The 14,608-nt window shown below is 36.1% G+C and overlaps 1 protein-coding gene and 1 long non-coding RNA gene across 4 annotated transcripts in view; one reads left to right on the top strand and one right to left on the bottom strand.

Moving 5' to 3' along the window:
* LOC127913784 (vascular endothelial growth factor receptor 3-like) overlaps positions 1-14,608 on the bottom strand; it is a 245,609-nt gene that overhangs the window by 89,451 nt on the left and 141,550 nt on the right. Inside the window, 2 exon segments of the mRNA XM_052487050.1 lie at positions 4,972-5,134; positions 7,050-7,228. Coding sequence (XP_052343010.1) covers positions 4,972-5,134; positions 7,050-7,228 — 342 coding nt within the window.
* Positions 1-14,608, top strand: part of LOC127913785 (uncharacterized) — a 304,311-nt gene that overhangs the window by 157,641 nt on the left and 132,062 nt on the right. The gene's annotated exons all lie outside the window — the stretch shown is intronic.

Below are 14,608 nucleotides of genomic sequence, written 5' to 3'. Positions count from 1 at the left end.
TCTATCACACCACGTCTATCTATCACCACGTCTATATATCACCACGTCTATATATCACCACGTCTATCTATCACCACGTCTATCTATCACCACGTCTATCTATCACCACGTCTATCTATCACCACGTCTATATCTATCACCACGTCTATCTATCACCACGTCTATCTATCACCACGTCTATCACCATCTATCACCACGTCTATATATCACCACGTCTATCTATCACCACGTCTATATATCACCACGTCTATCACCACGTCTATCTATCACCACGTCTATCTATCACCACACGTCTATCACCACGTATCACCACGTCTATCTATCACCACGTCTATCTATCACCACGTCTATATATCACCACGTCTATATATCACCACGTCTATATATCACCACGTCTATATATCACCCGTCTATCACCACGTCTATATATCACCACGTCTATCACCACGTCTATATATCACCACGTCTATCACCACGTCTATATATCACCACTATCTATCACCACGTCTATATATCACCACGTCTATCACCACGTCTCTATATCACCACGTCTATATATCACCACGTCTATATATCACCACGTCTATCTATCACCACGTCTATATATCACTCTATCCTATAACCACGTCTTTATATCACCACGTCTATCATCACCACGTCTATATATCACCACGTCTATCTATCACCACGTCTATATATCACCACGTCTATCACCACGTCTATCTATCACCACGTCTATCTATCACCACGTCTATCTATCACCACGTCTATCTATCACCACGTCTATCACCACGTCTATATATCACCACGTCTATATATCACCACGTCTATCTATCACCACGTCTATCTATCTATCACCACGTCTATCTATCACCACGTCTATCACCACGTCTATATATCACCACGTCTATATATCACCACGTCTATATATCACCACGTCTATCTATCACCACGTCTATATATCACCACGTCTATCTATCACCACGTCTATCTATCACCACGTCTATATATCACCACGTCTATATATCACCACGTCTATCTATCACCACGTCTATCTATCACCACGTCTATCTATCACCACGTCTATCATCACCACGTCTATCATCACACGTCTATATATCACCACGTCTATATATCACCACGTCTATATATCACCACGTCTATCTATCACCACGTCTATCTATCACCACGTCTATCTATCACCACGTCTATCTATCACCACGTCTATCTATCACCACGTCTATATATCACCACGTCTATCTATCACCACGTCTATATATCACCACGTCTATCTATCACCACGTCTATATATCACCACGTCTATATATCACCACGTCTATATATCACCACGTCTATATATCACCACGTCTATCTATCACCACGTCTATCACCACGTCTATATATCACCACGTCTATATATCACCACGTCTATCTATCACCACGTCTATCTATCACCCGTCTATCACTATCTACACCACGTCTATCTATCACCACGTTTATCTATCACCACGTCTATATATCACCACGTCTATCACCACGTCTATCACCACGTCTATCTATCACCACATTTATCTATCACCACGTCTATATATCACCACGTTTATCTATCACCACGTCTATCTATCACCACGTCTATCTATCACCACGTCTATCTATCACCACGTCTATCACCACGTCTATCTATCACCACGTCTATCTATCACCACGTCTATCACCACTATATATCACCACGTCTATCTATCACCACGTCTATCTATCACCACGTCTATATATCACCACGTCTATCACCACGTCTATCACCACGTCTATATATCACCACGTCTATCTATCACCACGTCTATATATCACCACGTCTATCTATCACCACGTCTATCGCCATGTCTATCACCACGTCTATCTATCACCACGTCTATCTATCACCACGTCTATCTATCACCACGTCTATCACCACGTCTATCACCACGTCTATCTATCACCACGTCTATCTATCACCACGTCTATCTATCACCACGTCTATATATCACCACGTCTATCTATCACCACGTCTATCTATCACCACGTCTATCACCACGTCTATCTATCACCACGTCTATCTATCACCACGTCTATATATCACCACGTCTATCTATCACCACGTCTATATATCACCACGTCTATCTATCACCACGTCTATCTATCACCACGTCTATATATCACCACGTCTATATATCACCACGTCTATATATCACCACGTCTATCTATCACCACGTCTATATATCACCACGTCTATATATCACCACGTCTATATATCACCACGTCTATATATCACCACGTCTATATATCACCACGTCTATATATCACCACGTCTATCTATCACCACGTCTATATATCACCACGTCTATCTATCACCACGTCTATCTATCACCACGTCTATATCACCATCTATCACACGTCTATATATCACCACGTCTATATATCACCACGTCTATATATCACCACGTCTATATATCACCACGTCTATATATCACCACGTCTATCTATCACCACGTCTATCTATCACCACGTCTATCACCACGTCTATCACCACGTCTATCTATCACCACGTCTATCACCACGTCTATCACCACGTCTATCACCACGTCTATATATCACCACGTCTATATATCACCACGTCTATCTATCACCACGTCTATCTATCACCACGTCTATCACCACGTCTATCACCACGTCTATCTATCACCACGTCTATCACCACGTCTATCACCATGTCTATCACCACGTCTATATATCACCACGTCTATATATCACCACGTCTATCTATCACCACGTCTATCTATCACCATTCTATCACCACGTCTATCACCACGTCTATCACCACGTCTATCACCACGTCTATCTATCACCACATTTATCTATCACCACGTCTATCTATCACCACGTCTATCTATCACCACGTCTATATATCACCACGTCTATATATCACCACGTCTATATATCACCACGTCTATCTATCACCACATCTATCTATCACCACGTCTATCTATCACCACGTCTATCTATCACCACGTCTATATATCACCACGTCTATATATCACCACGTCTATATATCACCACGTCTATATATCACCACGTCTATCTATCACCACATTTATCTATCACCACGTCTATCACCACGTCTATACATCACCACGTCTATCTATCACCACATTTATCTATCACCACGTCTATATATCACCACGTCTATCTATCACCACATTTATCTATCACCACGTCTATATATCACCACATCTATCTATCACCACGTCTATCTATCACCACGTCTATCACCACGTCTATATATCACCACATTTATCTATCACCACGTCTATCACCACGTCTATCTATCACCACATTTATCTATCACCACGTCTATCACCACGTCTATCTATCACCACATTTATCTATCACCACGTCTATCACCACGTCTATCTATCACCACGTCTATATATCACCACGTCTATCTATCACCACGTCTATCTATCACCACGTCTATCTATCACCACGTCTATATATCACCACGTCTATCTATCACCACGTCTATCTATCACCACGTCTATATATCACCACGTCTATCTATCACCACGTCTATATATCACCATGTCTATATATCACCACGTCTCTATATCACCGTGTGCGTCTATCTATCACCACGTCTATCTATCACCATGTCTATCACCACGTCTATCACCAGGTCTATCTATCACCACGTCTATCTATCACCACGTCTATATATCACCACGTCTATCTATCACCACGTCTATCTATCACCATGTCTATCACCACGTCTATATATCACCACATTTATCTATCACCACGTCTATCTATCACCACGTCTATCACCACTTCTGTTTCAATGGGCACTGCTCACACCCCTCTTGTTGGCGGAGAGAAAGTAAAGCTTAGTGTGTGTGTTTCAGGGTCAGAGGATGTGTGTGTGTAATGCTACGTTGCCATCTGTCTCATCATACATCCTGTTGTTAGTCCAAACATCACTCCTCTGCTCACACACACCTAGATCTCTCACACCTGAGATATATACAGGTCTCTAAATATATTTATATAGTCTCTATATACTCTCTGTGTTACTAAATATATATCTGTCTATATGTATATATTGTCTACTCTATATCTCTTTATCTCTCTCTCTCTCTTCTCTCTCTCTCTCTCTCTCTCTCTCTCTCTCTCTCTCTCTCTCTCTCATATATATATATATGTGTATATATACAGGTGTGTGTACTGTATATACAGGTGTGTGTACTGTATTTACAGGTGTGTGTACTGTATATACAGGTGTGTGTACTCTATATACAGGTGTGTGTACTGTATATACAGGTGTGTGTACTGTATATACAGGTGTGTGTACTGTATATACAGGTGTGTGTACTGTATATACAGGTGTGTGTACTGTATAAACAGGTGTGTGTACTGTATATACAGGTGTGTGTACTGTATATACAGGTGTGTGTACTGTATATACAGGTGTGTGTACTGTATATACAGGTGTGTGTACTGTATATACAGGTGTGTGTACTGTATATACAGGTGTGTGTACTGTATATACAGGTGTGTGTACTGTATATACAGGTGTGTGTACTGTATATACAGGTGTGTGTGCTGTATATACAGGTGTGTGTACTGTATATACAGGTGTGTGTACTGTATAAACAGGTGTGTGTACTGTATATACAGGTGTGTGTACTGTATAAACAGGTGTGTGTACTGTATATACAGGTGTGTGTGCTGTATATACAGGTGTGTGTACTGTATATACAGGTGTGTGTACTGTATATACAGGTGTGTGTGCTGTATATACAGGTGTGTGTACTGTATATACAGGTGTGTGTACTGTATATACAGGTGTGTGTACTGTATATACAGGTGTGTGTACTGTATATACAGGTGTGTGTACTGTATAAACAGGTGTGTGTACTGTATATACAGGTGTGTTCTTACATGCGGTGGGTGCTGTTGAGGCCACAGGGGCTCCATCTCCTCCACTGCCAGGTGATGTTGGGGGCGGGACGTCCGTACCCTGTACAGGTGAGGGTCTGGCTGCTGCCACGGCGATATGGGCTAGATGGTGCCGCTATTTCCTTCTCATGGATCTGAGGGGGAACTGGGGGGGGGGGGGTAAAGCGACGAGGAGAGGGGAGAATGAAGGGGAGGAAGGGGAGTGAAGGGGAGTGAAGGGGGAGGGAGGATGGAGACTCTAATCAAGAGTATCAGACTTCAAATACATACAGTACCAGTTTGGACACACCTTCTCATTCAACAGTTTTTCTACATCGTAGACTAATAGTGAAGACATCAAAACGATTAAATAACACATATGGAATCATGTAGTAACCAAAAAAGTGTTAAACGAATCAAAATATATTTATAAGTAGCCACCCTTTGCCTTGATGACAGCTTTGCACACTCTTGGAAAACCCCTTGAATGAGTAGGTGTGTCCAAACTTTTTGACTCATACTGTACATCTAACATTTACAAATACCTGATTCATCTTGCGGCTGGTTTTATGAGTGTGGGGTCAACTACACCGCTGAGAGTGTGGGTTCAACTACACCACTGAGAGTGTGGGTTCAACTACACCGCTGAGAGTGTGGGTTCAACTACACCACTGAGAGTGTGGGTTCAACTACACCACTGAGAGTGTGGGTTCAACTACACCACTGAGAGTGTGGGTTCAACTACACCACTGAGAGTGTGGGTTCAACTACACCACTGAGAGTGTGGGTTCAACTACACCACTGAGAGTGTGGGCTCAACTACACCGCTGAGAGTGTGGGTTCAACTACACCACTGAGAGTGTGGGTTCAACTACACTGCTGAGAGTGTGGGTTCAACTACACCACTGAGAGTGTGGGTTCAACTACACCACTGAGAGTGTGGGTTCAACTACACCACTGAGAGTGTGGGTTCAACTACACCACTGAGAGTGTGGGTTCAACTACACCACTGAGAGTGTGGGTTCAACTACACTGCTGAGAGTGTGGGTTCAACTACACCACTGAGAGTGTGGGTTCAACTACACCGCTGAGAGTGTGGGTTCAACTACACCACTGAGAGTGTGGGTTCACCTACACCACTGAGAGTGTGGGTTCAACTACACCACTGAGAGTGTGGGTTCAACTACACCGCTGAGAGTGTTCACTACACCACTGAGAGTGTGGGTTCACCTACACCACTGAGAGTGTTCAACTACACCACTGAGTTCAACTACACCGCTGAGAGTGTGGGTTCAACTACACCGCTGAGAGTGTGGGTTCACCTACTGAGAGTGTTTCACCACTGAGTGTGGGTTCAACTACACCACTGAGAGTGTGGGTTCAACTACACCACTGAGAGTGTGGGTTCAACCACTGAGAGTGTTCACCACTGAGAGTGTGGGTTCAACTACACCACTGAGAGTGTGGGTTCAACTACACCGCTGAGAGTGTGGGTTCAACTACACCACTGAGAGTGTGGGTTCAACTACACCACTGAGAGTGTGGGTTCAACTACACCACTGAGAGTGTGGGTTCAACTACACCGCTGAGAGTGTGGGTTCAACTACACCGCTGAGAGTGTGGGTTCAACTACACCGCTGAGAGTGTGGGTTCAACTACACCGCTGAGAGTGTGGGTTCAACTACACCACTGAGAGTGTGGGTTCAACTACACCACTGAGAGTGTGGGTTCAACTACACCGCTGAGAGTGTGGGTTCAACTACACCACTGAGAGTGTGGGTTCAACTACACCGCTGAGAGTGTGGGTTCAACTACACCACTGAGAGTGTGGGTTCAACTACACCACTGAGAGTGTGGGTTCAACTACACCACTGAGAGTGTGGGTTCAACTACACCACTGAGAGTGTGTGTTCAACTGAGAGTAATGGTGATGGTAACTGTCGATGAGTGTGATGGTTATGGTGATGGTTACCATTGACGATGAGTGTGATGTTATGGTGATAGTTACCGTTGACGATGAGTGTGATGGTTATGGTGATGGTTACCATTGACGATGAGTGTGATGTTATGGTGATAGTTACCGTTGACGATGAGTGTGATGGTGATTCTCCTCTCCAGCAAGGCCGCGGTGTTCTTGAGGAGGACGGTGTAGTTCCCAGCATCCTCAGGGTGAACGTCTCTGATCTCTAAGTTAAAGTGCTGATGGAGACGCATCCTGTTGAACTCTGGACGACGGCTGATCAACTTATCACCTTTATACCTGAGAGAACATCCAAACAAAAATGAATACAAAGTTGAACTTTATTTCGAAAAATGTTGTAGCAAACAAGTATCATTAAATACATACACGAGAAATAGGGTACACTTTGGGACTTGTCAGATCGATATCAGCAAGGTAAAATGGCTAACTGCAGCAAAATAGCTTGCTAGCTGATTGGCTAAACACAGAATGTCAGCAACAAACCTAGTTTTGAAAAATGAATGTAGAGGGCTTCCTCACAACAAACCTAGTTCTGAAAGAGGAATTAAGAGGGTGTCCTAGCAACAAACCTAGTTCTGAAAGAGGAATTAAGAGGGTGTCCTAGCAACAAACCTAGTTCTGAAAGAGGAATTAAGAGGGTGTCCTAGCAACAAACCTAGTTCTGAAAGAGGAATTAAGAGGGTGTCCTAGCAACAAACCTAGTTCTGAAAGAGGAATTAAGAGGGTGTCCTAGCAACAAATAGTTAATGTTACATATAGTTAATGTTCCATATCAGATAGTTAATGTTCCATATAGTTAATGTTCCATATCAGATAGTTAATGTTCCATATCAGATAGTTAATGTTCCATATCAGATAGTTAATGTTCCATATAGTTAATGTTCCATATCAGATAGTTAATGTTCCATATCAGATAGTTAATGTTCCATATAGTTAATGTTCCAGATAGTTAATGTTCCATATAGTTAATGTTCCATATCAGATAGTTAATGTTCCATATCAGATAGTTAATGTTCCATATCAGATAGTTAATGTTCCATATAGTTAATGTTCCAGATAGTTAATGTTCCAGATAGTTAATGTTCCATATCAGATAGTTAATGTTCCATATAGTTAATGTTCCATATCAGATAGTTAATGTTCCATATCAGATAGTTAATGTTCCATATCAGATAGTTAATGTTCCATATAGTTAATGTTCCAGATAGTTAATGTTCCAGATAGTTAATGTTCCATATCAGATAGTTAATGTTCCATATCAGATAGTTAATGTTCCATATAGTTAATGTTCCATATCAGATAGTTAATGTTCCATATAGTTAATGTTCCATATAGTTAATGTTCCAGATAGTTAATGTTCCATATAGTTAATGTTCCAGATAGTTAATGTTCCAGATAGTTAATGTTCCAGATAGTTAATGTTCCATATAGTTAATGTTCCATATAGTTAATGTTCCATATAGTTAATGTTCCAGATAGTTAATGTTCCAGATAGTTAATGTTCCATATCAGATAGTTAATGTTCCATATAGTTAATGTTCCATATAGTTAATGTTCCAGATAGTTAATGTTCCAGATAGTTAATGTTCCAGATAGTTAATGTTCCATATCAGATAGTTAATGTTCCAGATAGTTAATGTTACATATAGTTAATGTTCCATATAGTTAATGTTCCATATAGTTAATGTTCCAGATAGTTAATGTTCCATATCATATAGTTAATGTTCCATATAGTTAATGTTCCAGATAGTTAATGTTCCATATAGTTAATGTTCCATATAGTTAATGTTCCAGATAGTTAATGTTCCATATCATATAGTTAATGTTCCATATAGTTAATGTTCCAGATAGTTAATGTTCCAGATAGTTAATGTTCCAGATAGTTAATGTTCCAGATAGTTAATGTTCCATATCAGATAGTTAATGTTCCAGATAGTTAATGTTCCATATAGTTAATGTTCCAGATAGTTAATGTTCCATATAGTTAATGTTCCATATAGTTAATGTTCCAGATAGTTAATGTTACATATAGTTAATGTTCCAGATAGTTAATGTTCCATATAGTTAATGTTCCATATAGTTAATGTTCCAGATAGTTAATGTTCCATATCAGATAGTTAATGTTCCATATCAGATAGTTAATGTTCCATATAGTTAATGTTCCATATCAGATAGTTAATGTTCCATATAGTTAATGTTCCATATAGTTAATGTTCCATATAGTTAATGTTCCATATCAGATAGTTAATGTTCCATATAGTTAATGTTCCATATAGTTAATGTTCCATATCAGATAGTTAATGTTCCATATAGTTAATGTTCCATATCAGATAGTTAATGTTCCAGATAGTTAATGTTCCATATAGTTAATGTTCCATATCAGATAGTTAATGTTCCATATAGTTAATGTTCCATATAGTTAATGTTCCATATAGTTAATGTTCCATATCAGATAGTTAATGTTCCATATCAGATAGTTAATGTTCCATATCAGATAGTTAATGTTCCATATAGTTAATGTTCCATATAGTTAATGTTCCATATAGTTAATGTTCCATATAGTTAATGTTCCATATAGTTAATGTTCCATATCAGATAGTTAATGTTCCATATCAGATAGTTAATGTTCCATATCAGATAGTTAATGTTCCATATAGTTAATGTTCCATATCAGATAGTTAATGTTCCATATAGTTAATGTTCCATATAGTTAATGTTCCATATCAGATAGTTAATGTTCCAGATAGTTAATGTTCCATATAGTTAATGTTCCATATCAGATAGTTAATGTTCCATATCAGATAGTTAATGTTCCATATCAGATAGTTAATGTTCCATATCAGATAGTTAATGTTCCATATAGTTAATGTTCCATATAGTTAATGTTCCATATAGTTAATGTTCCATATAGTTAATGTTCCATATCAGATAGTTAATGTTCCAGATAGTTAATGTTCCATATAGTTAATGTTCCATATCAGATAGTTAATGTTCCATATCAGATAGTTAATGTTCCATATCAGATAGTTAATGTTCCATATAGTTAATGTTCCATATAGTTAATGTTCCATATCAGATAGTTAATGTTCCATATAGTTAATGTTCCATATAGTTAATGTTCCATATCAGATAGTTAATGTTCCATATCAGATAGTTAATGTTCCATATCAGATAGTTAATGTTCCATATCAGATAGTTAATGTTCCATATAGTTAATGTTCCATATAGTTAATGTTCCATATCAGATAGTTAATGTTCCATATCAGATAGTTAATGTTCCATATAGTTAATGTTCCATATCAGATAGTTAATGTTCCATATCAGATAGTTAATGTTCCATATCAGATAGTTAATGTTCCATATCAGATAGTTAATGTTCCATATAGTTAATGTTCCATATAGTTAATGTTCCATATCAGATAGTTAATGTTCCATATAGTTAATGTTCCATATAGTTAATGTTCCATATAGTTAATGTTCCATATAGTTAATGTTCCATATCAGATAGTTAATGTTCCATATCAGATAGTTAATGTTCCATATCAGATAGTTAATGTTCCATATAGTTAATGTTCCATATCAGATAGTTAATGTTCCATATCAGATAGTTAATGTTCCATATAGTTAATGTTCCATATCAGATAGTTAATGTTCCATATAGTTAATGTTCCATATAGTTAATGTTCCATATCAGATAGTTAATGTTCCATATCAGATAGTTAATGTTCCATATCAGATAGTTAATGTTCCATATAGTTAATGTTCCATATAGTTAATGTTCCATATCAGATAGTTAATGTTCCATATAGTTAATGTTCCATATCAGATAGTTAATGTTCCATATAGTTAATGTTCCATATCAGATAGTTAATGTTCCATATCAGATAGTTAATGTTCCATATAGTTAATGTTCCATATCAGATAGTTAATGTTCCATATCAGATAGTTAATGTTCCATATCAGATAGTTAATGTTCCATATCAGATAGTTAATGTTCCATATAGTTAATGTTCCATATCAGATAGTTAATGTTCCATATAGTTAATGTTCCATATCAGATAGTTAATGTTCCATATCAGATAGTTAATGTTCCATATAGTTAATGTTCCATATAGTTAATGTTCCATATAGTTAATGTTCCAGATAGTTAATGTTCCATATAGTTAATGTTCCATATCAGATAGTTAATGTTCCATATCAGATAGTTAATGTTCCATATCAGATAGTTAATGTTCCATATCAGATAGTTAATGTTCCATATAGTTAATGTTCCATATCAGATAGTTAATGTTCCATATAGTTAATGTTCCATATCAGATAGTTAATGTTCCATATCAGATAGTTAATGTTCCATATAGTTAATGTTCCATATAGTTAATGTTCCATATAGTTAATGTTCCAGATAGTTAATGTTCCATATAGTTAATGTTCCATATCAGATAGTTAATGTTCCAGATAGTTAATGTTCCATATAGTTAATGTTCCATATAGTTAATGTTCCATATAGTTAATGTTCCATATAGTTAATGTTCCATATCAGATAGTTAATGTTCCATATAGTTAATGTTCCATATAGTTAATGTTCCATATCAGATAGTTAATGTTCCATATAGTTAATGTTCCATATCAGATAGTTAATGTTCCATATAGTTAATGTTCCATATAGTTAATGTTCCATATCAGATAGTTAATGTTCCATATAGTTAATGTTCCATATAGTTAATGTTCCATATAGTTAATGTTCCATATAGTTAATGTTCCAGATAGTTAATGTTCCATATAGTTAATGTTCCATATCAGATAGTTAATGTTCCAGATAGTTAATGTTCCATATAGTTAATGTTCCATATAGTTAATGTTCCATATAGTTAATGTTCCATATAGTTAATGTTCCATATAGTTAATGTTCCATATCAGATAGTTAATGTTCCATATCAGATAGTTAATGTTCCATATCAGATAGTTAATGTTCCATATAGTTAATGTTCCATATAGTTAATGTTCCATATAGTTAATGTTCCATATAGTTAATGTTCCAGATAGTTAATGTTCCATATAGTTAATGTTCCATATCAGATAGTTAATGTTCCATATAGTTAATGTTCCATATAGTTAATGTTCCATATAGTTAATGTTCCATATAGTTAATGTTCCATATAGTTAATGTTCCATATAGTTAATGTTCCATATCAGATAGTTAATGTTCCATATCAGATAGTTAATGTTCCATATAGTTAATGTTCCATATAGTTAATGTTCCATATAGTTAATGTTCCATATCAGATAGTTAATGTTCCATATAGTTAATGCTCCAGATAGTTAATGTTCCAGATAGTTAATGTTCCAGATAGTTAATGTTCCATATAGTTAATGCTCCAGATAGTTAATGTTCCATATAGTTAATGTTCCATATAGTTAATGTTCCAGATAGTTAATGTTCCATATAGTTAATGTTCCATATAGTTAATGTTCCAGATAGTTAATGTTCCATATCATATAGTTAATGTTCCATATAGTTAATGTTCCAGATAGTTAATGTTCCAGATAGTTAATGTTCCATATAGTTAATGTTCCATATAGTTAATGTTCCAGATAGTTAATGTTCCATATCATATAGTTAATGTTCCATATAGTTAATGTTCCATATAGTTAATGTTCCAGATAGTTAATGTTCCAGATAGTTAATGTTCCAGATAGTTAATGTTCCAGATAGTTAATGTTCCAGATAGTTAATGTTCCAGATAGTTAATGTTCCATATCAGATAGTTAATGTTCCAGATAGTTAATGTTCCATATAGTTAATGTTCCAGATAGTTAATGTTCCAGATAGTTAATGTTCCATGGCAGATAGTTAATATTCCATGGCAGATAGTTAATGTTCCATATAGTTAATGCTCCAGATAGTTAATGTTCCAGATAGTTAATGTTCCAGATAGTTAATGTTCCATATAGTTAATGCTCCAGATAGTTAATGTTCCATATAGTTAATGTTCCATATAGTTAATGTTCCAGATAGTTAATGTTCCATATAGTTAATGTTCCAGATAGTTAATGTTCCAGATAGTTAATGCTCCAGATAGTTAATGTTCCAGATAGTTAATGTTCCAGATAGTTAATGTTCCAGATAGTTAATGTTCCATATAGTTAATGTTCCATATAGTTAATGTTCCATATAGTTAATGTTCCAGATAGTTAATGTTCCATATCAGATAGTTAATGTTCCAGATAGTTAATGTTCCATATAGTTAATGTTCCATATAGTTAATGTTCCATATAGTTAATGTTCCATATAGTTAATGTTCCATATCAGATAGTTAATGTTCCATATCAGATAGTTAATGTTCCATATCAGATAGTTAATGTTCCATATAGTTAATGTTCCATATAGTTAATGTTCCATATAGTTAATGTTCCATATCAGATAGTTAATGTTCCATATCAGATAGTTAATGTTCCATATAGTTAATGCTCCAGATAGTTAATGTTCCAGATAGTTAATGTTCCATATAGTTAATGTTCCAGATAGTTAATGTTCCAGATAGTTAATGTTCCATATAGTTAATGCTCCAGATAGTTAATGTTCCATATAGTTAATGTTCCATATAGTTAATGTTCCAGATAGTTAATGTTCCATATAGTTAATGTTCCATATAGTTAATGTTCCAGATAGTTAATGTTCCATATAGTTAATGTTCCATATAGTTAATGTTCCAGATAGTTAATGTTCCAGATAGTTAATGTTCCATATAGTTAATGTTCCATATAGTTAATGTTCCATATAGTTAATGTTCCATATCAGATAGTTAATGTTCCATATAGTTAATGTTCCATATAGTTAATGTTCCATATAGTTAATGTTCCATATCAGATAGTTAATGTTCCATATAGTTAATGCTCCAGATAGTTAATGTTCCAGATAGTTAATGTTCCATATAGTTAATGTTCCAGATAGTTAATGTTCCAGATAGTTAATGTTCCGGATAGTTAATGTTCCATATAGTTAATGTTCCAGATAGTTAATGTTCCAGATAGTTAATGTTCCATGGCAGATAGTTAATATTCCATGGCAGATAGTTAATGTTCCATATAGTTAATGCTCCAGATAGTTAATGTTCCAGATAGTTAATGTTCCATATAGTTAATGCTCCAGATAGTTAATGTTCCATATAGTTAATGTTCCATATAGTTAATGTTCCAGATAGTTAATGTTCCATATAGTTAATGTTCCAGATAGTTAATGTTCCAGATAGTTAATGTTCCATGGCAGATAGTTAATATTCCATGGCAGATAGTTAATGTTCCAGATAGTTAATGTTCCAGATAGTTAATGTTCCATGGCAGATAGTTAATGTTCCATGGCAAATAGTTAATAATGTTCCAGATAGTTAATGTTCCATGGCAGATAGTTAATGTTCCAGATAGTTAATGTTCCAGATAGTTAATGTTCCATATAGTTAATGTTCCATATAGTTAATGTTCCAGATAGTTAATGTTCCGGATAGTTAATGTTCCAGATAGTTAATGTTCCAGATAGTTAATGTTCCATATAGTTAATGTTCCATATAGTTAATGTTCCATATAGTTAATGTTCCAGATAGTTAATGTTCCATATCAGATAGTTAATGTTCCAGATAGTTAATGTTCCAGATAGTTAATGTT

Source organism: Oncorhynchus keta, chromosome 30, assembly GCF_023373465.1.
Source record: "Oncorhynchus keta strain PuntledgeMale-10-30-2019 chromosome 30, Oket_V2, whole genome shotgun sequence".
NCBI classification, from domain to species: domain Eukaryota; kingdom Metazoa; phylum Chordata; class Actinopteri; order Salmoniformes; family Salmonidae; genus Oncorhynchus; species Oncorhynchus keta.
The sequence above is the reverse complement of the archived record's forward strand: the minus strand, read 5'-3'. Positions and strand labels throughout refer to the sequence as shown.